At 48.1% G+C, this 25,678-nt stretch overlaps 2 protein-coding genes across 2 annotated transcripts in view; one reads left to right on the top strand and one right to left on the bottom strand.

The window, feature by feature from the left end:
* Positions 1 to 23,393: 23,393 nt before the first annotated feature.
* Positions 23,394 to 25,347, bottom strand: LOC109976885 (transcription factor SOX-11-like). Its single transcript, XM_065963564.1, has one exon. The coding sequence runs from the start codon at positions 25,158 to 25,160 to the stop codon at positions 24,048 to 24,050; it is 1,113 nt and encodes a 370-aa protein (XP_065819636.1). The 5' UTR covers positions 25,161 to 25,347; the 3' UTR covers positions 23,394 to 24,047.
* Positions 25,348 to 25,396: 49 nt separating this feature from the next.
* The window catches only part of LOC136182773 (uncharacterized), a 4,961-nt gene continuing 4,679 nt past the window's right edge, over positions 25,397 to 25,678 (top strand). The window contains exon 1 of the mRNA XM_065964087.1: positions 25,397 to 25,507. Within this exon, the coding sequence (XP_065820159.1) occupies positions 25,397 to 25,507 (111 nt within the window). The remainder of the gene's footprint in view (positions 25,508 to 25,678) is intronic.

The following is a 25,678-nucleotide window of genomic DNA, read 5'->3' as shown; positions in this document are numbered from 1 at the left end:
CTCTATGGGGACAGACTCACTGCAGTAAGCAGACTCTAGCGGACACTGGAGGAACTGCACCTGTAAAGTTAGACATTTTAACATGGGGCTCTATGGGGACTGACTCACTGCAGGAGACAGACTCTAGTGGACACTGGAGGAACTTCAGTTGTAAAGTTGTCCATTTTGATATGGGGCTCTAAGGGGACTGACTCACTGCAGGAGACAGACTCTAGCAGACATTGGAGGAACTGGAGGAACTGCAGTTGTAAAGTTTTCCATTTTAACATAGAGCTCTATGGGGACTGACTCATTGCAGGAGACAGACTCTAGTGGACACTGGAGGAACTGCAGCTGTAAAGTTGTCCATTTTAACATGGGGCTCTATGGGGACTGATTCACTGAAGGAGACAGACTCTAGTGGACACTGGAGGAACTGCAGCTGTAAAGTTGTGCAGTTTAACATGGGGCTCTAAGGGGACTGACTCACTGCAGGAGACAGACTCTAGTGGACACTGGAGGAACTGCAGCTGTAAAGTTGTCCATTTTAACATGGGGCTCTATGAGGACTAACTCATTGCAGGAGACAGACTCTAGTGGACACTGGAGGAATTACAGCTGTAAAGTTGTCCATTTTAATATGGGGCTCTATGGGGACAGACTCACTGCAGCAAGCAGACTCTAGCGGACACTGGAGGAACTGCACCTGTAAAGTTAGACATTTTAACATAGAGCTCTATGGGGACTGACTCATTGCAGGAGACAGACTCTAGTGGACACTGGAGGAACTGCAGCTGTAAAGTTGTCCATTTTAACATGGGGCTCTATGGGGACTGATTCACTGAAGGAGACAGACTCTAGTGGACACTGGAGGAACTGCAGCTGTAAAGTTGTGCATTTTAATATGGGGCTCTAAGGGGACAGACTCACTGAAGGAGACAGACTCTAGTGGACACTGGAGGAACTGCAGCTGTAAAGTTGTCCATTTTAACATGGGGCTCTATGAGGACTGACTCATTGCAGGAGACAGACTCTAGTGGACACTGGATGAACTGCAACCTTCCAGTCGGAAACTTTTACACTGGGCTCTAAGGGAACTGACTCACTGCAGGAGACAGACTCTAGTGGACACTGGAGGAACTGCAACTTTCTATTTGGAAATTTTCACATGGGGCTCTAAGGGGACTGACTCACTGCAGCAGACAGACTCTAGTGGACACTGGAGGAATTACAGCTGTAAAGTTGTCCATTTTAATATGGGGCTCTATGGGGACTGACTCACTGCAGGAGACAGACTCTAGTGGACACTTGAGGAACTTCAGTTGTAAAGTTGTCCATTTTGATATGGGGCTCTATGGGGACTGACTCATTGCAGGAGACAGACTCCAGTGGACACTGGAGGAACTGCAGCTTTAAAGTTTGACATTTTAACATGGGGCTCTATGGGGACTGATTCACTGAAGGAGACAGACTCTAGTGGACACTGGAGGAACTGCAGCTGTAAAGTTGTGCATTTTAACATGGGGCTCTATGGGGACTGACTCACTGAAGGAGACAGACTCTAGTGGACACTGGAGGAACTGCAGCTGTAAAGTTGTCCATTTTAACATGGGGCTCTATGAGGACTGACTCATTGCAGGAGACAGACTCTAGTGGACACTGGATGAACTGCAACCTTCCAGTCGGAAACTTTCACACTGGGCTCTAAGGGAACTGACTCACTGCAGGAGACAGACTCTAGTGGACACTGGAGGAACTGCAACTTTCTATTTGGAAATTTTCACATGGGGCTCTAAGGGGACTGACTCACTGCAGCAGACAGACTCTAGTGGACACTGGAGGAATTACAGCTGTAAAGTTGTCCATTTTAATATGGGGCTCTATGGGGACTGACTCACTGAAGGAGACAGACTCTAGTGGACACTTGAGGAACTTCAGTTGTAAAGTTTTCCATTTTAACATAGAGCTTTATGGGGACTGACTCATTGCAGGAGACAGACTCTAGTGGACACTGGAGGAACTGCAACTTTCTAGTTGGAAACTTAAACACTGAGCTCTAAGGGAACTGACTCACTGCAGGAGACGGACTCTAGTGGACACTGGAGGAACTGCACCTGTAAAGTTGGACATTTTAACATGGGGCTCTAAGGGGACTGACTCACTGCAGGAGACAGACTCTAGCAGACATTGGAGGAACTGGAGGAACTGCAGTTGTAAAGTTGTCCTTTTTAACATAGAGCTCTATGGGGACTGACTCATTGCAGGAGACAGACTCTAGTGGACACTGGAGGAACTGCAACTTCCTAGTTGGAAACTTTCACACTGGGCTCTATGGGGACTGACTCACTGCAGGAGACAGACTCTAGTGGACACTGGAGGAACTGCACCTGTAAAGTTGGACATTTTGATATGGGGCTCTATGGGGACTGACTCATTGCAGGAGACAGACTCCAGTGGACACTGGAGGAACTGAAGCTTTAAAGTTTGACATTTTAACATGGGTCTCTATGGGGACTGACTCACTGCAGGAGACAGACTCTAGTGGACACTGGAGGAACTGCACCTGTAAAGTTGGACATTTTAACATGGGGCTCTAAGGGGACTGACTCACTGCAGGAGACAGACTCTAGTGGACACTGGAGGAACTGCAGCTGTAAAGTTAGACATTTTAACATAGAGCTCTATGGGGACTGACTCATTGCAGGAGACAGACTCTAGTGGACACTGGAGGAACTGCAGCTGTAAAGTTGTCCATTTTAACATGGGGCTCTATGGGGACTGATTCACTGAAGGAGACAGACTCTAGTGGACACTGGAGGAACTGCAGCTGTAAAGTTGTGCATTTTAACATGGGGCTCTATGGGGACTGACTCACTGAAGGAGAAAGACTCTAGTGGACACTGGAGGAACTGCAGCTGTAAAGTTGTCCATTTTAACATGGGGCTCTATGAGGACTGACTCATTGCAGGAGACAGACTCTAGTGGACACTGGATGAACTGCAACCTTCCAGTTGGAAACTTTCACCCTGGGCTCTAAGGGAACTGACTCACTGCAGGAGACAGACTCTAGTGGACACTGGAGGAACTGCAACTTTCTATTTGGAAATTTTCACATGGGGCTCTAAGGGGACTGACTCACTGCAGCAGACAGACTCTAGTGGACACTGGAGGAATTACAGCTGTAAAGTTGTCCATTTTAATATGGGGCTCTATGGGGACAGACTCACTGCAGTAAGCAGACTCTAGCGGACACTGGAGGAACTGCACCTGTAAAGTTAGACATTTTAACATAGAGCTCTATGGGGACTGACTCATTGCAGGAGACAGACTCTAGTGGACACTGGAGGAACTGCAGCTGTAAAGTTGTCCATTTTAACATGGGGCTCTATGGGGACTGATTCACTGAAGGAGACAGACTCTAGTGGACACTGGAGGAACTGCAGCTGTAAAGTTGTGCATTTTAACATGGGGCTCTATGGGGACTGACTCACTGAAGGAGACAGACTCTAGTGGACACTGGAGGAACTGCAGCTGTAAAGTTGTCCATTTTAACATGGGGCTCTATGAGGACTGACTCATTGCAGGAGACAGACTCTAGTGGACACTGGAGGAACTGCAGCTGTAAAGTTGTCCATTTTAACATGGGGCTCTATGAGGACTGACTCATTGCAGGAGACAGACTCTAGTGGACACTGGATGAACTGCAACCTTCCAGTTGGAATCTTTCACACTGGGCTCTAAGGGAAATGACTCACTGCAGGAGACAGACTCTAGTGGACACTGGAGGAACTGCAACTTTCTATTTGGAAATTTTCACATGGGGCTCTAAGGGGACTGACTCACTGCAGCAGACAGACTCTAGTGGACACTGGAGGAATTACAGCTGTAAAGTTGTCCATTTTAATATGGGGCTCTATGGGGACAGACTCACTGCAGTAAGCAGACTCTAGCGGACACTGGAGGAACTGCACCTGTAAAGTTAGACATTTTAACATGGGGCTCTATGGGGACTGACTCACTGCAGGAGACAGACTCTAGTGGACACTGGAGGAACTTCAGTTGTAAAGTTGTCCATTTTGATATGGGGCTCTAAGGGGACTGACTCACTGCAGGAGACAGACTCTAGCAGACATTGGAGGAACTGGAGGAACTGCAGTTGTAAAGTTTTCCATTTTAACATAGAGCTCTATGGGGACTGACTCATTGCAGGAGACAGACTCTAGTGGACACTGGAGGAACTGCAGCTGTAAAGTTGTCCATTTTAACATGGGGCTCTATGGGGACTGATTCACTGAAGGAGACAGACTCTAGTGGACACTGGAGGAACTGCAGCTGTAAAGTTGTGCATTTTAACATGGGGCTCTAAGAGGACTGACTCATTGCAGGAGACAGACTCTAGTGGACACTGGATGAACTGCAACCTTCCAGTCGGAAACTTTCACACTGGGCTCTAAGGGAACTGACTCACTGCAGGAGACAGACTCTAGTGGACACTGGAGGAACTGCAACTTTCTATTTGGAAATTTTCACATGGGGCTCTAAGGGGACTGACTCACTGCAGCAGACAGACTCTAGTGGACACTGGAGGAATTACAGCTGTAAAGTTGTCCATTTTAATATGGGGCTCTATGGGGACTGACTCATTGCAGGAGACAAACTCTAGTGGACACTGAATGAACTGCAACCTTCCAGTTGGAAACTTTCACACTGGGCTCTAAGGGAACTGACTCACTGCAGGAGACAGACTCTAGTGGACACTGGAGGAACTGCAACTTTCTATTTGGAAATTTTCACATGGGGCTCTAAGGGGACTGACTCACTGCAGCAGACAGACTCTAGTGGACACTGGAGGAATTACAGCTGTAAAGTTGTCCATTTTAATATGGGGCTCTATGGGGACAGACTCACTGCAGCAAGCAGACTCTAGCGGACACTGGAGGAACTGCACCTGTAAAGTTAGACATTTTAACATAGAGCTCTATGGGGACTGACTCATTGCAGGAGACAGACTCTAGTGGACACTGGAGGAACTGCAGCTGTAAAGTTGTCCATTTTAACATGGGGATCTATGGGGACTGACTCACTGAAGGAGACAGACTCTAGTGGACACTGGAGGAACTGCAGCTGTAAAGTTGTGCATTTTAACATGGGGCTCTATGGGGACTGACTCACTGAAGGAGACAGACTCTAGTGGACACTGGAGGAACTGCAGCTGTAAAGTTGTCCATTTTAACATGGGGCTCTATGAGGACTGACTCATTGCAGGAGACAGACTCTAGTGGACACTGGATGAACTGCAACCTTCCAGTTGGAAACTTTAACCCTGGGCTCTAAGGGAACTGACTCACTGCAGGAGACAGACTCTAGTGGACACTGGAGGAACTGCAACTTTCTATTTGGAAATTTTCACATGGGGCTCTAAGGGGACTGACTCACTGCAGCAGACAGACTCTAGTGGACACTGGAGGAATTACAGCTGTAAAGTTGTCCATTTTAATATGGGGCTCTATGGGGACAGACTCACTGCAGTAAGCAGACTCTAGCGGACACTGGAGGAACTGCACCTGTAAAGTTAGACATTTTAACATAGAGCTCTATGGGGACTGACTCATTGCAGGAGACAGACTCTAGTGGACACTGGAGGAACTGCAGCTGTAAAGTTGTCCATTTTAACATGGGGCTCTATGGGGACTGATTCACTGAAGGAGACAGACTCTAGTGGACACTGGAGGAACTGCAGCTGTAAAGTTGTGCATTTTAACATGGGGCTCTATGGGGACTGACTCACTGAAGGAGACAGACTCTAGTGGACACTGGAGGAACTGCAGCTGTAAAGTTGTCCATTTTAACATGGGGCTCTATGAGGACTGACTCATTGCAGGAGACAGACTCTAGTGGACACTGGAGGAACTGCAGCTGTAAAGTTGTCCATTTTAACATGGGGCTCTATGAGGACTGACTCATTGCAGGAGACAGACTCTAGTGGACACTGGATGAACTGCAACCTTCCAGTTGGAATCTTTCACACTGGGCTCTAAGGGAACTGACTCACTGCAGGAGACAGACTCTAGTGGACACTGGAGGAACTGCAACTTTCTATTTGGAAATTTTCACATGGGGCTCTAAGGGGACTGACTCACTGCAGCAGACAGACTCTAGTGGACACTGGAGGAATTACAGCTGTAAAGTTGTCCATTTTAATATGGGGCTCTATGGGGACAGACTCACTGCAGTAAGCAGACTCTAGCGGACACTGGAGGAACTGCACCTGTAAAGTTAGACATTTTAACATGGGGCTCTATGGGGACTGACTCACTGCAGGAGACAGACTCTAGTGGACACTGGAGGAACTTCAGTTGTAAAGTTGTCCATTTTGATATGGGGCTCTAAGGGGACTGACTCACTGCAGGAGACAGACTCTAGCAGACATTGGAGGAACTGGAGGAACTGCAGTTGTAAAGTTTTCCATTTTAACATAGAGCTCTATGGGGACTGACTCATTGCAGGAGACAGACTCTAGTGGACACTGGAGGAACTGCAGCTGTAAAGTTGTCCATTTTAACATGGGGCTCTATGGGGACTGATTCACTGAAGGAGACAGACTCTAGTGGACACTGGAGGAACTGCAGCTGTAAAGTTGTGCATTTTAACATGGGGCTCTAAGGGGACTGACTCACTGCAGGAGACAGACTCTAGTGGACACTGGAGGAACTGCAGCTGTAAAGTTGTCCATTTTAACATGGGGCTCTATGAGGACTAACTCATTGCAGGAGACAGACTCTAGTGGACACTGGAGGAATTACAGCTGTAAAGTTGTCCATTTTAATATGGGGCTCTATGGGGACAGAGTCACTGCAGCAAGCAGACTCTAGCGGACACTGGAGGAACTGCACCTGTAAAGTTAGACATTTTAACATAGAGCTCTATGGGGACTGACTCATTGCAGGAGACAGACTCTAGTGGACACTGGAGGAACTGCAGCTGTAAAGTTGTCCATTTTAACATGGGGCTCTATGGGGACTGATTCACTGAAGGAGACAGACTCTAGTGGACACTGGAGGAACTGCAGCTGTAAAGTTGTGCATTTTAACATGGGGCTCTAAGGGGACAGACTCACTGAAGGAGACAGACTCTAGTGGACACTGGAGGAACTGCAGCTGTAAAGTTGTCCATTTTAACATGGGGCTCTATGAGGACTGACTCATTGCAGGAGACAGACTCTAGTGGACACTGGATGAACTGCAACCTTCCAGTCGGAAACTTTTACACTGGGCTCTAAGGGAACTGACTCACTGCAGGAGACAGACTCTAGTGGACACTGGAGGAACTGCAACTTTCTATTTGGAAATTTTCACATGGGGCTCTAAGGGGACTGACTCACTGCAGCAAGCAGACTCTAGTGGACACTGGAGGAATTACAGCTGTAAAGTTGTCCATTTTAATATGGGGCTCTATGGGGACTGACTCACTGCAGGAGACAGACTCTAGTGGACACTTGAGGAACTTCAGTTGTAAAGTTGTCCATTTTGATATGGGGCTCTATGGGGACTGACTCATTGCAGGAGACAGACTCCAGTGGACACTGGAGGAACTGCAGCTTTAAAGTTTGACATGTTAACATGGGGCTCTATGGGGACTGATTCACTGAAGGAGACAGACTCTAGTGGACACTGGAGGAACTGCAGCTGTAAAGTTGTGCATTTTAACATGGGGCTCTATGGGGACTGACTCACTGAAGGAGACAGACTCTAGTGGACACTGGAGGAACTGCAGCTGTAAAGTTGTCCATTTTAACATGGGGCTCTATGAGGACTGACTCATTGCAGGAGACAGACTCTAGTGGACACTGGATGAACTGCAACCTTCCAGTCGGAAACTTTCACACTGGGCTCTAAGGGAACTGACTCACTGCAGGAGACAGACTCTAGTGGACACTGGAGGAACTGCAACTTTCTATTTGGAAATTTTCACATGGGGCTCTAAGGGGACTGACTCACTGCAGCAGACAGACTCTAGTGGACACTGGAGGAATTACAGCTGTAAAGTTGTCCATTTTAATATGGGGCTCTATGGGGACTGACTCACTGAAGGAGACAGACTCTAGTGGACACTTGAGGAACTTCAGTTGTAAAGTTTTCCATTTTAACATAGAGCTTTATGGGGACTGACTCATTGCAGGAGACAGACTCTAGTGGACACTGGAGGAACTGCAACTTTCTAGTTGGAAACTTAAACACTGAGCTCTAAGGGAACTGACTCACTGCAGGAGACGGACTCTAGTGGACACTGGAGGAACTGCACCTGTAAAGTTGGACATTTTAACATGGGGCTCTAAGGGGACTGACTCACTGCAGGAGACAGACTCTAGCAGACATTGGAGGAACTGGAGGAACTGCAGTTGTAAAGTTGTCCTTTTTAACATAGAGCTCTATGGGGACTGACTCATTGCAGGAGACAGACTCTAGTGGACACTGGAGGAACTGCAACTTCCTAGTTGGAAACTTTCACACTGGGCTCTATGGGGACTGACTCACTGCAGGAGACAGACTCTAGTGGACACTGGAGGAACTGCACCTGTAAAGTTGGACATTTTGATATGGGGCTCTATGGGGACTGACTCATTGCAGGAGACAGACTCCAGTGGACACTGGAGGAACTGAAGCTTTAAAGTTTGACATTTTAACATGGGTCTCTATGGGGACTGACTCACTGCAGGAGACAGACTCTAGTGGACACTGGAGGAACTGCACCTGTAAAGTTGGACATTTTAACATGGGGCTCTAAGGGGACTGACTCACTGCAGGAGACAGACTCTAGCAGACATTGGAGGAACTGGAGGAACTGCAGTTGTAAAGTTTTCCATTTTAACATAGAGCTCTATGGGGACTGACTCATTGCAGGAGACAGACTCTAGTGGACACTGGAGGAACTGCAACTTTCTAGTTGGAAACTTAAACACTGAGCTCTAAGGGAACTGACTCACTGCAGGAGACAGACTCTAGTGGACACTGGAGGAACTGCACCTGTAAAGTTGGACATTTTAACATGGGGCTCTAAGGGGACTGACTCACTGCAGGAGACAGACTCTAGCAGACATTGGAGGAACTGGAGGAACTGCAGTTGTAAAGTTGTCCTTTTTAACATAGAGCTCTATGGGGACTGACTCATTGCAGGAGACAGACTCTAGTGGACACTGGAGGAACTGCAACTTTCTAGTTGGAAACTTAAACACTGAGCTCTAAGGGAACTGACTCACTGCAGGAGACAGACTCTAGTGGACACTGGAGGAACTGCACCTGTAAAGTTGGACATTTTAACATGGGGCTCTAAGGGAAATGACTCACTGCAGGAGACAGACTTTAGTGGACACTGGAGGAACTGCAGCTGTAAAGTTGGACATTGTAACATGGGGCTCTATGGGGACTGACTCACTGAAGGAGACAGACTCTCGTGGACACTGGATGAACTGCAGCTGTAAAGTTGTCCTTTTTAACATGGGGCTCTATGGGGACTGATTCACTGAAGGAGACAGACTCTAGTGGACACTGGAGGAACTGCAGCTGTAAAGTTGTGCATTTTAACATGGGGCTCTATGGGGACTGACTCAATGCAGGAGACAGATTCTAGTGGACACTGGAGGAACTGCAGCTGTAAAGTTGTTCATTTTAACATGGGGCTCTATGGGGACTGATTTACTGAAGGAGACAGACTCTAGTGGACACTGGAGGAACTGCAGCTGTAAAGTTGTCCTTTTTAACATGGGGCTCTATGGGGACTGACTCACTGAAGGAGACAGACTCTAGTGGACACTGGAGGAACTGCAGCTGTAAAGTTGTCCATTTTAACACGAGGCTCAATGGGGACTGACTCACTGAAGGAGACAGACTCTCGTGGACACTGGATGAACTGCAACCTTCCAGTTGGAAACTTTCACACTGGGATTTAAGGGAACTGACTCACTACAGGAGACAGACTCTAGTGGACACTGGAGGAACTGCAACTTTCTATTTGGAAACTTAAACACTGAGCTCTAAGGGAACTGACTCACTGCAGGAGACAGACTCTAGTGGACACTGGAGGAACTGCAGCTGTAAAGTTGTTCATTTTAACATGGGGCTCTAAGGGGACTGACTCACTGCAGCAGACAGACTCTAGTGGACACTGGAGGAATTACAGCTGTAAAGTTGTCCATTTTAATATGGGGCTCTATGGGGACTGACTCACTGCAGGAGACAGACACTAGCAGACACTGAAGGAACTGCAGCTGTAAAGTTGGACATTTTAACACGAGGCTCAATGGGGACTGACTCACTGCAGGAGACAGACTCTAGTGGACACTGGAGCACCTTCAGTTGTAAAGTTGTCCATTTTGACATGGGGCTCTATGGGGACTGACTCATTGCAGGAGACAGACTCCAGTGGACACTGGAGGAACTGAAGCTTTAAAGTTTGACATTTTAAAATGGGGCTCTATGGGGACTGACTCACTGCAGGAGACAGACTCTAGTGGACACTGGAGGAACTGCACCTGTGAAGTTGGACATTTTAACATGGGGCTCTATGGGAACTGACTCACGGCAGGAGACAGACTCTAGTGGACACTGGAGGAACTGCACCTGTAAAGTTTGACATTTTAACATGGGGCTCTATGGGGACTGACTCACTGCAGGAGACGGACTCTAGTGGACACTGGATGAACTGCAACCTTCCAGTTGGAAACTTTCACACTGGGCTCTAAGGGAACTGACTCACTGCAGGAGACAGACTCTAGTGGACACTGGAGGAACTGCAACTTTCTAGTTGGAAATTTTCACATGGGGCTCTAAGGGGACTGACTCACTGCAGCAGACAGACTCTAGTGGACACTGGAGGAATTACAGCTGTAAAGTTGTCCATTTTAATATGGGGCTCTATGGGGACTGACTCACTGCAGGAGACAGACACTAGCAGACACTGAAGGAACTGCAGCTGTAAAGTTGGACATTTTAACACGAGGCTCTATGGGGACTGACTCACTGCAGGAGACAGACTCTAGTGGACACTGGAGCACCTTCAGTTGTAAAGTTGTCCATTTTGACATGGGGCTCTATGGGGACTGACTCATTGCAGGAGACAGACTCCAGTGGACACTGGAGGAACTGAAGCTTTAAAGTTTGACATTTTAAAATGGGGCTCTATGGGGACTGACTCACTGCAGGAGACAGACTCTAGTGGACACTGGAGGAACTGCACCTGTGAAGTTGGACATTTTAACATGGGGCTCTAAGGGAACTGACTCACTGCAGGAGACAGACTCTAGTGGACACTGGAGGAACTGGAGGAACTGCAGTTGTAAAGTTGTCCATTTTAACATAGAGCTCTATGGGGACTGACTCACTGCAGGAGAAAGATTCTCGTGGACACTGGAGGAACTGCAGCTGTAAAGTTGGATATTTTAACACGAGGCTCAATGGGGACTGATTCACTGCAGGAGACAGACTCTAGTGGACACTGGAGAATCTGCAGCTGTAAAGTTGGACATTATAACATAGGGCTCTATGGGGACTGACTCACTGCAGGAGACAGACTCTAGTGGACACTGGAGGAACTGCAGCTGTAAAGTTGGACATTATAACATTGGGCTCTATGGGGACTGACTCACTGCAGGAGACAGACTCTAGTGGACACTGGAGGAACTGCATTTTTAAAATTCGAAATTTTAACATGGGGCTCTAAGGGGAATGAGTCACTTAAAGGGAACGACTCTAGTGGACACTGAAGAAACTGAAGCTGTAAAGTTGTGCATTTTAACATGGGGCTCTATGGGGACTGACTCAATGCAGGAGACAGATTCTAGTGGACACTGGAGGAACTGCAGCTGTAAAGTTGTCCATTTTAACATGTGGCTCTATGGGGACTGACTCACTGAAGGAGACAGACTCCAGTGGACACTGGAGGAACTGAAGCTTTAAAGTTTGACATTTTAAAATGGGGCTCTATGGGGACTGACTCACTGCAGGAGACAGACTCTAGTGGACACTGGAGGAACTGCACCTGTGAAGTTGGACATTTTAACATGGGTCTCTAAGGGAACTGACTCACGGCAGGAGACAGACTCTAGTGGACACTGGAGGAACTGCAACTTTCTAGTTGGAAACTTAAACACTGAACTCTAAGGGAACTGACTCACTGCAGGAGACAGACTCTAGTGGACACTGGAGGAACTGGAGGAACTGCAGTTGTAAAGTTGTCCATTTTAACATAGAGCTCTATGGGGACTGACTCATTGCAGGAGAAAGATTCTCGTGGACACTGGAGGAACTGCAGCTGTAAAGTTGGATATTTTAACACGAGGCTCAATGGGGACTGATTCACTGCAGGAGACAGACTCTAGTGGACACTGGAGGAACTGCAGCTGTAAAGTTGTCCATTTTAACATGGGGCTCTATGAGGACTGACTCATTGCAGGAGACAGACTCTAGTGGACATTGAATGAACTGCAACCTTCCAGTTGGAAACTTTCACACTGGGCTCTAAGGGAACTGACTCACTGCAGGAGACAGACTCTAGTGGACACTGGAGGAACTGCAGCTGTAAAGTTGTGCATTTTAACATGGGGCTCTATGGGGACTGACTCACTGAAGGAGAAAGACTCTAGTGGACACTGGAGGAACTGCAGCTGTAAAGTTGTCCATTTTAACATGGGGCTCTATGAGGACTGACTCATTGCAGGAGACAGACTCTAGTGGACACTGGATGAACTGCAACCTTCCAGTTGGAAACTTTCACCCTGGGCTCTAAGGGAACTGACTCACTGCAGGAGACAGACTCTAGTGGACACTGGAGGAACTGCAACTTTCTATTTGGAAATTTTCACATGGGGCTCTAAGGGGACTGACTCACTGCAGCAGACAGACTCTAGTGGACACTGGAGGAATTACAGCTGTAAAGTTGTCCATTTTAATATGGGGCTCTATGGGGACAGACTCACTGCAGTAAGCAGACTCTAGCGGACACTGGAGGAACTGCACCTGTAAAGTTAGACATTTTAACATAGAGCTCTATGGGGACTGACTCATTGCAGGAGACAGACTCTAGTGGACACTGGAGGAACTGCAGCTGTAAAGTTGTCCATTTTAACATGGGGCTCTATGGGGACTGATTCACTGAAGGAGACAGACTCTAGTGGACACTGGAGGAACTGCAGCTGTAAAGTTGTGCATTTTAACATGGGGCTCTATGGGGACTGACTCACTGAAGGAGACAGACTCTAGTGGACACTGGAGGAACTGCAGCTGTAAAGTTGTCCATTTTAACATGGGGCTCTATGAGGACTGACTCATTGCAGGAGACAGACTCTAGTGGACACTGGAGGAACTGCACCTGTAAAGTTAGACATTTTAACATGGGGCTCTATGGGGACTGACTCACTGCAGGAGACAGACTCTAGTGGACACTGGAGGAACTTCAGTTGTAAAGTTGTCCATTTTGATATGGGGCTCTAAGGGGACTGACTCACTGCAGGAGACAGACTCTAGCAGACATTGGAGGAACTGGAGGAACTGCAGTTGTAAAGTTTTCCATTTTAACATAGAGCTCTATGGGGACTGACTCATTGCAGGACACAGACTCTAGTGGACACTGGAGGAACTGCAGCTGTAAAGTTGTCCATTTTATCATGGGGCTCTATGGGGACTGATTCACTGAAGGAGACAGACTCTAGTGGACACTGGAGGAACTGCAGCTGTAAAGTAGTGCATTTTAACATGGGGCTCTAAGGGGACTGACTCACTGCAGGAGACAGACTCTAGTGGACACTGGAGGAACTGCAGCTGTAAAGTTGTCCATTTTAACATGGGGCTCTATGAGGACTGACTCATTGCAGGAGACAAACTCTAGTGGACACTGAATGAACTGCAACCTTCCAGTTGGAAACTTTCACACTGGGCTCTAAGGGAACTGACTCACTGCAGGAGACAGACTCTAGTGGACACTGGAGGAACTGCAACTTTCTATTTGGAAATTTTCACATGGGGCTCTAAGGGGACTGACTCACTGCAGCAGACAGACTCTAGTGGACACTGGAGGAATTACAGCTGTAAAGTTGTCCATTTTAATATGGGGCTCTATGGGGACAGACTCACTGCAGCAAGCAGACTCTAGCGGACACTGGAGGAACTGCACCTGTAAAGTTAGACATTTTAACATAGAGCTCTATGGGGACTGACTCATTGCAGGAGACAGACTCTAGTGGACACTGGAGGAACTGCAGCTGTAAAGTTGTCCATTTTAACATGGGGATCTATGGGGACTGATTCACTGAAGGAGACAGACTCTAGTGGACACTGGAGGAACTGCAGCTGTAAAGTTGTGCATTTTAACATGGGGCTCTATGGGGACTGACTCACTGAAGGAGACAGACTCTAGTGGACACTGGAGGAACTGCAGCTGTAAAGTTAGACATTTTAACATGGGGCTCTATGAGGACTGACTCATTTCAGGAGACAGACTCTAGTGGACACTGGATGAACTGCAACCTTCCAGTTGGAAACTTTCACCCTGGGCTCTAAGGGAACTGACTCACTGCAGCAGACAGACTCTAGTGGACACTGGAGGAATTACAGCTGTAAAGTTGTCCATTTTAATATGGGGCTCTATGGGGACAGACTCACTGCAGCAAGCAGACTCTAGCGGACACTGGAGGAACTTTAGCTGTAAAGTTGTGCATTTTAACATGGGGCTCTATGGGGACTGACTCACTGAAGGAGACAGACTCTAGTGGACACTGGAGGAACTGCAGCTGTAAAGTTAGACATTTTAACATGGGGCTCTATGAGGACTGACTCATTTCAGGAGACAGACTCTAGTGGACACTGGATGAACTGCAACCTTCCAGTTGGAAACTTTCACACTGGGCTCTAAGGGAACTGACTCACTGCAGGAGACAGACTCTAGTGGACACTGGAGGAACTGCAACTTTCTATTTGGAAATTTTCACATGGGGCTCTAAGGGGACTGACTCACTGCAGCAGACAGACTCTAGTGGACACTGGAGGAATTACAGCTGTAAAGTTGTCCATTTTAATATGGGGCTCTATGGGGACAGACTCACTGCAGCAAGCAGACTCTAGCGGACACTGGAGGAACTGCACCTGTAAAGTTAGACATTTTAACATAGAGCTCTATGGGGACTGACTCATTGCAGGAGACAGACTCTAGTGGACACTGGAGGAACTGCAGCTGTAAAGTTGTCCATTTTAACATGGGGATCTATGGGGACTGATTCACTGAAGAAGACAGACTCTAGTGGACACTGGAGGAACTGCAGCTGTAAAGTTGTGCATTTTAACATGGGGCTCTATGGGGACTGACTCACTGAAGGAGACAGACTCTAGTGGACACTGGAGGAACTGCAGCTGTAAAGTTAGACATTTTAACATGGGGCTCTATGAGGACTGACTCATTTCAGGAGACAGACTCTAGTGGACACTGGATGAACTGCAACCTTCCAGTTGGAAACTTTCACCCTGGGCTCTAAGGGAACTGACTCACTGCAGCAGACAGACTCTAGTGGACACTGGAGGAATTACAGCTGTAAAGTTGTCCATTTTAATATGGGGCTCTATGGGGACAGACTCACTGCAGCAAGCAGACTCTAGCGGACACTGGAGGAACTGCACCTGTAAAGTTAGACATTTTAACATAGAGCTCTATGGGGACTGACTCATTGCAGGAGACAGACTCTAGTGGACACTGGAGGAACTGCAGCTGTAAAGTTGTCCATTTTAACATGGGGATCTATGGGGACTGATTCACTGAAGGAGACAGACTCTAGTGGACACTGGAGGAACTGCAGCTGTAAAGTTGTGCATTTTAACATGGGGCTCTATGGGGACTGACTCACTGAAGGAGACAGACTGTAGTGGACACTGGAGGAACTGCAGCTGTAAAGTTAGACATTTTAACATGGGGCTCTATGAGGACTGACTCATTGCAGGAGACAGACTCTAGTGGACACTGGATGAACTGCAACCTTCCAGTTGGAAACTTTCACCCTGGGCTCTAAGGGAACTGACTCACTGCAGGAGACAGACTCTAGTGGACACTGGAGGAACTGCAACTTTCTATTGGGAAATTTTCACATGGGGCTCTAAGGGGACTGACTCACTGCAGGAGACAGACTCTAGTGGACACTGGAGGAATTACAGCTGTAAAGTTGTCCATTTTAATATGGGGCTCTATGGGGACAGACTCACTGCAGTAAGCAGACTCTAGCGGACACTGGAGGAACTGCACCTGTAAAGTTAGACATTTTAACATAGAGCTCTATGGGGACTGACTCATTGCAGGAGACAGACTCTAGTGGACACTGGAGGAACTGCAGCTGTAAAGTTGTCCATTTTAACATGGGGCTCTATGGGGACTGACTCATTGCAGGAGACAGACTCTAGTGGACACTGGAGGAACTGCAGCTGTAAAGTTGTCCATTTTATCATGGGGCTCTATGGGGACTGATTCACTGAAGGAGACAGACTCTAGTGGACACTGGAGGAACTGCAGCTGTAAAGTTGTGCATTTTAACATGGGGCTCTATGGGGACTGACTCACTGAAGGAGACAGACTCTAGTGGACACTGGAGGAACTGCAGCTGTAAAGTTGTCCATTTTAACATGGGGCTCTATGAGGACTGACTCATTGCAGGAGACAGACTCTAGTGGACACTGGAGGAATTACAGCTGTAAAGTTGTCCATTTTAATATGGGGCTCTATGGGGACAGACTCACTGCAGCAAGCAGACTCTAGTGGACACTGGAGGAACTGCACCTGTAAAGTTAGACATTTTAACATACAGCTCTATGGGGACTGACTCATTGCAGGAGACAGACTCTAGTGGACACTGGAGGAACTGCAGCTGTAAAGTTGTCCATTTTAACATGGGGCTCTATGGGGACTGATTCACTGAAGGAGACAGACTCTAGTGGACACTGGAGGAACTGCAGCTGTAAAGTTGTGCATTTTAACATGGGGCTCTAAGGGGACAGACTCACTGAAGGAGACAGACTCTAGTGGACACTGGAGGAACTGCAGCTGTAAAGTTGGACATTATAACATTGGGCTCTATGGGGACTGACTCACTGCAGGAGACAGACTCTAGTGGACACTGGAGGAACTGCATTTTTAAAATTCGAAATTTTAACATGGGGCTCTAAGGGGAATGAGTCACTTAAAGGGAACGACTCTAGTGGACACTGAAGAAACTGAAGCTGTAAAGTTGTGCATTTTAACATGGGGCTCTATGGGGACTGACTCAATGCAGGAGACAGATTCTAGTGGACACTGGAGGAACTGCAGCTGTAAAGTTGTCCATTTTAACATGGGGCTCTAAGGGGACTGACTCACTGAAGGAGACAGACTCCAGTGGACACTGGAGGAACTGAAGCTTTAAAGTTTGACATTTTAAAATGGGGCTCTATGGGGACTGACTCACTGCAGGAGACAGACTCTAGTGGACACTGGAGGAACTGCACCTGTGAAGTTGGACATTTTAACATGGGTCTCTAAGGGAACTGACTCACGGCAGGAGACAGACTCTAGTGGACACTGGAGGAACTGCAGCTGTAAAGTTTGACATTTTAACATGGGGCTCTATGGGGACTGACCCACTGCAGGAGACAGACTCTAGTGGACACTGGAGGAACTGCAACTTTCTAGTTGGAAACTTAAACACTGAACTCTAAGGGAACTGACTCACTGCAGGAGACAGACTCTAGTGGACACTGGAGGAACTGGAGGAACTGCAGTTGTAAAGTTGTCCATTTTAACATAGAGCTCTATGGGGACTGACTCATTGCAGGAGAAAGATTCTCGTGGACACTGGAGGAACTGCAGCTGTAAAGTTGGATATTTTAACACGAGGCTCAATGGGGACTGATTCACTGCAGGAGACAGACTCTAGTGGACACTGGAGGAACTGCAGCTGTAAAGTTGTCCATTTTAACATGGGGCTCTATGAGGACTGACTCATTGCAGGAGACAGACTCTAGTGGACACTGAATGAACTGCAACCTTCCAGTTGGAAACTTTCACACTGGGCTCTAAGGGAACTGACTCACTGCAGGAGACAGACTCTAGTGGACACTGGAGGAACTGCAGCTGTAAAGTTGTGCATTTTAACATGGGGCTCTATGGGGACTGACTCACTGAAGGAGATAGACTCTAGTGGACACTGGAGGAACTGCAGCTGTAAAGTTGTCCATTTTAACATGGGGCTCTATGAGGACTGACTCATTGCAGGAGACAGACTCTAGTGGACACTGGATGAACTGCAACCTTCCAGTTGGAAACTTTCACCCTGGGCTCTAAGGGAACTGACTCACTGCAGGAGACAGACTCTAGTGGACACTGGAGGAACTGCAACTTTCTATTTGGAAATTTTCACATGGGGCTCTAAGGGGACTGACTCACTGCAGCAGACAGACTCTAGTGGACACTGGAGGAATTACAGCTGTAAAGTTGTCCATTTTAATATGGGGCTCTATGGGGACAGACTCACTGCAGTAAGCAGACTCTAGCGGACACTGGAGGAACTGCACCTGTAAAGTTAGACATTTTAACATAGAGCTCTATGGGGACTGACTCATTGCAGGAGACAGACTCTAGTGGACACTGGAGGAACTGCAGCTGTAAAGTTGTCCATTTTAACATGGGGCTCTATGGGGACTGATTCACTGAAGGAGACAGACTCTAGTGGACACTGGAGGAACTGCAGCTGTAAAGTTGTCCATTTTAACATGGGGCTCTATGAGGACTGACTCATTGCAGGAGACAGACTCTAGTGGACACTGGAGGAACTGCAGCTGTAAAGTTGTCCATTTTAACATGGGGCTCTATGAGGACTGACTCATTGCAGGAGACAGACTCTAGTGGACACTGGATGAACTGCAACCTTCCAGTTGGAAACTTTCACACTGGGCTCTAAGGGAACTGACTCACTGCAGGAGACAGACTCTAGTGGACACTGGAGGAACTGCAACTTTCTATTTGGAAATTTTCACATGGGGCTCTAAGGGGACTGACTCACTGCAGCAGACAGACTCTAGTGGACACTGGAGGAATTACAGCTGTAAAGTTGTCCATTTTAATATGGGGCTCTATGGGGACAGACTCACTGCAGTAAGCAGACTCTAGCGGACACTGGAGGAACTGCACCTGTAAAGTTAGACATTTTAACATGGGGCTCTATGGGGACTGACTCACTGCAGGAGACAGACTCTAGTGGACACTGGAGGAACTTCAGTTGTAAAGTTGTCCATTTTGATATGGGGCTCTAAGGGGACTGACTCACTGCAGGAGACAGACTCTAGCAGACATTGGAGGAACTGGAGGAACTGCAGTTGTAAAGTTTTCCATTTTAACATAGAGCTCTATGGGGACTGACTCATTGCAGGAGACAGACTCTAGTGGACACTGGAGGAACTGCAGCTGTAAAGTTGTCCATTTTAACATGGGGCTCTATGGGGACTGATTCACTGAAGGAGACAGACTCTAGTGGACACTGGAGGAACTGCAGCTGTAAAGTTGTGCATTTTAACATGGGGCTCTAAGGGGACTGACTCACTGCAGGAGACAGACTCTAGTGGACACTGGAGGAACTGCAGCTGTAAAGTTGTCCATTTTAATATGGGGCTCTATGAGGACTGACTCATTGCAGGAGACAAACTCTAGTGGACACTGAATGAACTGCAACCTTCCAGTTGGAAACTTTCACACTGGGCTCTAAGGGAACTGACTCACTGCAGGAGACAGACTCTAGTGGACACTGGAGGAACTGCAACTTTCTATTTGGAAATTTTCACATGGGGCTCTAAGGGGACTGACTCACTGCAGCAGACAGACTCTAGTGGACACTGGAGGAATTACAGCTGTAAAGTTGTCCATTTTAATATGGGGCTCTATGGGGACAGACTCACTGCAGCAAGCAGACTCTAGCGGACACTGGAGGAACTGCACCTGTAAAGTTAGACATTTTAACATAGAGCTCTATGGGGACTGACTCATTGCAGGAGACAGACTCTAGTGGACACTGGAGGAACTGCAGCTGTAAAGTTGTCCATTTTAACATGGGGATCTATGGGGACTGATTCACTGAAGGAGACAGACTCTAGTGGACACTGGAGGAACTGCAGCTGTAAAGTTGTGCATTTTAACATGGGGCTCTATGGGGACTGACTCACTGAAGGAGACAGACTCTAGTGGACACTGGAGGAACTGCAGCTGTAAAGTTAGACATTTTAACATGGGGCTCTATGAGGACTGACTCATTGCAGGAGACAGACTCTAGTGGACACTGGATGAACTGCAACCTTCCAGTTGGAAACTTTCACCCTGGGCTCTAAGGGAACTGACTCACTGCAGGAGACAGACTCTAGTGGACACTGGAGGAACTGCAACTTTCTATTTGGAAATTTTCACATGGGGCTCTAAGGGGACTGACTCACTGCAGCAGACAGACTCTAGTGGACACTGGAGGAATTACAGCTGTAAAGTTGTCCATTTTAATATGGGGCTCTATGGGGACAGACTCACTGCAGTAAGCAGACTCTAGCGGACACTGGAGGAACTGCACCTGTAAAGTTAGACATTTTAACATAGAGCTCTATGGGGACTGACTCATTGCAGGAGACAGACTCTAGTGGACACTGGAGGAACTGCAGCTGTAAAGTTGTCCATTTTAACATGGGGCTCTATGGGGACTGACTCATTGCAGGAGACAGACTCTAGTGGACACTGGAGGAACTGCAGCTGTAAAGTTGTCCATTTTAACATGGGGCTCTATGGGGACTGATTCACTGAAGGAGACAGACTCTAGTGGACACTGGAGGAACTGCAGCTGTAAAGTTGTGCATTTTAACATGGGGCTCTATGGGGACTGACTCACTGAAGGAGACAGACTCTAGTGGACACTGGAGGAACTGCAGCTGTAAAGTTGTCCATTTTAACATGGGGCTCTATGAGGACTGACTCATTGCAGGAGACAGACTCTAGTGGACACTGGAGGAATTACAGCTGTAAAGTTGTCCATTTTAATATGGGGCTCTATGGGGACAGACTCACTGCAGCAAGCAGACTCTAGCGGACACTGGAGGAACTGCACCTGTAAAGTTAGACATTTTAACATAGAGCTCTATGGGGACTGACTCATTGCAGGAGACAGACTCTAGTGGACACTGGAGGAACTGCAGCTGTAAAGTTGTCCATTTTAACATGGGGCTCTATGGGGACTGATTCACTGAAGGAGACAGACTCTAGTGGACACTGGAGGAACTGCAGCTGTAAAGTTGTGCATTTTAACATGGGGCTCTATGGGGACTGACTCACTGAAGGAGACAGACTCTAGTGGACACTGGAGGAACTGCAGCTGTAAAGTTGTCCATTTTAACATGGGGCTCTATGAGGACTGACTCATTGCAGGAGACAGACTCTAGTGGACACTGGATGAACTGCAACCTTCCAGTCGGAAACTTTCACAATGGGCTCTAAGGGAACTGACTCACTGCAGGAGACAGACTCTAGTGGACACTGGAGGAACTGCAACTTTCTATTTGGAAATTTTCACATGGGGCTCTAAGGGGACTGACTCACTGCAGCAGACAGACTCTAGTGGACACTGGAGGAACTGCACCTGTAAAGTTGGACATTTTGATATGGGGCTCTATGGGGACTGACTCATTGCAGGAGACAGACTCCAGTGGACACTGGAGGAACTGAAGCTTTAAAGTTTGACATTTTAACATGGGGCTCTATGGGGACTGACTCACTGCAGGAGACAGACTCTAGTGGACACTGGAGGAACTGCACCTGTAAAGTTGGACATTTTAACATGGGGCTCTAAGGGGACTGACTCACTGCAGGAGACAGACTCTAGCAGACATTGGAGGAACTGGAGGAACTGCAGTTGTAAAGTTTTCCATTTTAACATAGAGCTCTATGGGGACTGACTCATTGCAGGAGACAGACTCTAGTGGACACTGGAGGAACTGCAACTTTCTAGTTGGAAACTTAAACACTGAGCTCTAAGGGAACTGACTCACTGCAGGAGACAGACTCTAGTGGACACTGGAGGAACTGCACCTGTAAAGTTGGACATTTTAACATGGGGCTCTAAGGGGACTGACTCACTGCAGGAGACAGACTCTAGCAGACATTGGAGGAACTGGAGGAACTGCAGTTGTAAAGTTGTCCTTTTTAACATAGAGCTCTATGGGGACTGACTCATTGCAGGAGACAGACTCTAGTGGACACTGGAGGAACTGCAACTTTCTAGTTGGAAACTTAAACACTGAGCTCTAAGGGAACTGACTCACTGCAGGAGACAGACTCTAGTGGACACTGGAGGAACTGCACCTGTAAAGTTGGACATTTTAACATGGGGCTCTAAGGGGACTGACTCACTGCAGGAGACAGACTCTAGCAGACATTGGAGGAACTGGAGGAACTGCAGTTGTAAAGTTGTCCTTTTTAACATAGAGCTCTATGGGGACTGACTCATTGCAGGAGACAGACTCTAGTGGACACTGGAGGAACTGCAACTTCCTAGTTGGAAACTTTCACACTGGGCTCTAAGGGAACTGACTCACTGCAGGAGACAGACTCTAGCAGACATTGGAGGAACTGGAGGAACTGCAGTTGTAAAGTTGTCCTTTTTAACATAGAGCTCTATGGGGACTGACTCACTGCAGGAGACAGACTCTAGTGGACACTGGAGGAACTGCAGCTGTAAAGTTGGACATTATAACATGTGGCTCTTTGGGGACTGACTCACTGCAGGAGACAGACTCTAGTGGACTCTGGAGGAACTGCAGATCATTCATTTGTTGTTATTTGTTCATCTCTGTTATTAAACTCCTGAGACAAAAACATTAATTTTACATTATACAACAAATCATGAGAACTGATCAGTTTCAGAGAGTGTTATTCTCTGTAGGAACTGTTAGGACTGTGTGTGTGTGTCAACAGCCTGTTTTAACATGGCTTACATACACACACACACACACACACACACACACAGGAAGCAGGCACTTGGCCCTGTCTGACCTCGTCTGGGTTTTCCACAGTCTGTGTGTGCACGGTGTCATCAGGGTAGCCGTCGTGTGATTGGTCAGGTTAATGTGACAGCAGACTTTAAACAGGAAGTGACCATGAAGATTCTTTGAACCAATCAGTGGTCATGGCGGCGAGTAAACTGAGGTAGAGAGCGAGCAGGAAGACAGGGAGGCGTCTGATTGGTTCTTCAGTTTGGTACCTCATGGCAGACATTGGTTTTCAGAGAACCTGACCACGACCTAAAGACAATTTACACCAGAGTTAAACAGAGCACTGGCCCTTTAAGAAACCATTAACCAATCAGAGATCAAGAATCAGACAGCGCAGCGGTGTCAGTTCCAGCTGATTTATTCAGTGGTCACACACACACACAGTTCATCATGAAGGACGAGTGAACGCCTACAAACATGGCCGCTCCTTTATTCTCTTCATATTGCACAGAAATAATGAGCCAATCAAACGAGGGCGTGCAGCGATGACATCAAAAACATTCACACTATAGACATCCTAAACTTTAAGAACTAATTTACACATGTACACCGCAAGGCGGGCTGCTGGGTTCGAATCCGCACATGCTCAATAACAAAAGAAGAAGAAGAAGAAGAAGTGCCTGATCGGTCCCTTTGAAGGTACAAAAATAATCCTGAAAATATTTTCATCTCTGTAAAAAAACATAAAAACATAAAAACATGAGGTTTGTCCGGTTATGTTCAAAACGCTTCCTGTCACACCCCCCCATACCAAATAAAGGATTTAAAGGGTCCTGAAGTCCTGGGGGAACACAGAGTCTGATCCTGTCTGTTACCATGGCAACAAAAAGTCCTCCTGTCTGAATTCTATTAAAAATATAAGTTTCATTTTTAAATAACTTTAAGTTAGAAAACCCGTGAGGACTACCTTCAGACCCGGACTACCTTCAGACCCGGACTACACAAAACCAGAAAATAGTGATCAGTCCCCCCCCGCGGCTCCGCCCCCCTCGGGGATCAGTACGTGAACACCAGGTCCGTGTAGTTGGCCTCCAGCCAGTTCCCTGCGATCATCTCGCTGAGTTCCGGGGTGCAGTAATCCGGGAACTCGAAGTGGGACCCGAGGCTGCCCTCGCTGCTCACAGAGTCCAGGTCCTGATCCACCAGGGACAGGCTCAGGTTCCCCGGGGGGACCGAGCTGCATGACGAGTTCCAGGGCTCGGAGGAGGCGTGCAGGCCGGCCAGGAGGTTCAGGGTGAAGTCAGAGCCCTCAGCGGGGGGGTCGTCCAGGTCCTCCCCGCAGCAGGACGAGGAGGAGCCGGACCGGGACGAGCTGGCAGGAGAGAGGGAGCCCCCCCCCCCCTGCCGGGTGATGTTCTTAAAACTGTAGAAGAGCCGACCGGAGGACTCTGCAGGGCGGGGGCTCAGGCTGCAGTCCCCCTCCTCTGTTTTAAAGTCCTGCTCCTCCTCAGAGTCCTCCTCAGAGTCCTCATCATCATCATCATCATCTTCATCATCAGTAAACTCCCGTTTAACCAGCTTACTGCTGGTGAACACGTACCGGTACCGGGGGTCCTGCTGCTGGTACCGGGGGTGCTGCTGGATGTGGCTCCCGGCCCGGACCGGACCGACCCCCAGTTTGCTGGGTTTGAACTTGTGGTGTTTTTTGGCGGCAGTGGGGGTCTTGTTCCCGGCTCTGACGGCCGGTTTGTCGGGGGACTGAGCGGCAGGTTTCCCCGCAGGACCTGCTCCCCCCCCCTCGGTCTTGGGCTTCTTCTTGGGCCGGTACTTGTAGTCCGGGTAGTCGGCCATGTGCTTGAGCCGGAGCCGCTCCGCCTCCCGGATGAACGGGGTCTTCTCGGGGTCCTTTAACATCTTCCAGCGCTTCCCGAGCCTCTTGGAGATCTCTGCGTTGTGCATGTCGGGGGACTGCTCCATGATCTTCCTCCTCTCGATCTTAGACCAGACCATGAAGGCGTTCATGGGCCGCTTGATGTGACCGGACGCGGTCTTACACCAGTCCGGTTTCAGCGGCACGGAGCTGCGAGCCGAGGCCGGCAGCAGTTCACTCTCCCCGGGATGGGACACGCTGTGGGTCCGGAGCCCGCCATGTTCCGTGTGCTGAACCATAGTCCCGGTCTGGAGCGGATCACACACCGGGGTCTGTCTCTACGTTCTCCCGGTCTGGAGCGGATCACACACCGGGGTCTGTCTCTACGTTCTCCCGGTCTGGAGCGGATCACACACCGGGGTCTGTCGCTACGTTCTCCCGGTTTCTCTCGTTCTTCCACCGGGTTTCCGTTCAGCCCGGCTGCATCTCTCATCTGTGTAAACTTCCAAACCGGCGTCTTATTAACGAGCTGATCATGTCCCCGCCCTCGACCAATCACCGCTCTTCTTCACCGAAGCCTTCCCGCCTCCGTAGCACCCTCAGCCAATCAGATGTCCAGAGCCCACACAGAGGTCCCTCCCCCAGCGTCGAGCCGTTACTTTATGTTGATGGATGTTTCAGTGAAAGTGATATTTATATATTTATGATGTTTATCGATTTTTATTGTTTTTATTGTTTTTATTGTTTTTATTGTTTTTATTGTTTTTTTATTGACATTAACCGACAGGATGAACACTCACACATCTTTAAGAAGGAT

The sequence above is a fragment of the Labrus bergylta genome, chromosome 15 (genome assembly GCF_963930695.1).
Source record: "Labrus bergylta chromosome 15, fLabBer1.1, whole genome shotgun sequence".
In the NCBI taxonomy this organism is placed as follows: Eukaryota; Metazoa; Chordata; class Actinopteri; order Labriformes; family Labridae; genus Labrus; species Labrus bergylta.
Note: the sequence above shows the minus strand (reverse complement) of the source record. Positions and strands in the feature narration are given on the sequence as shown.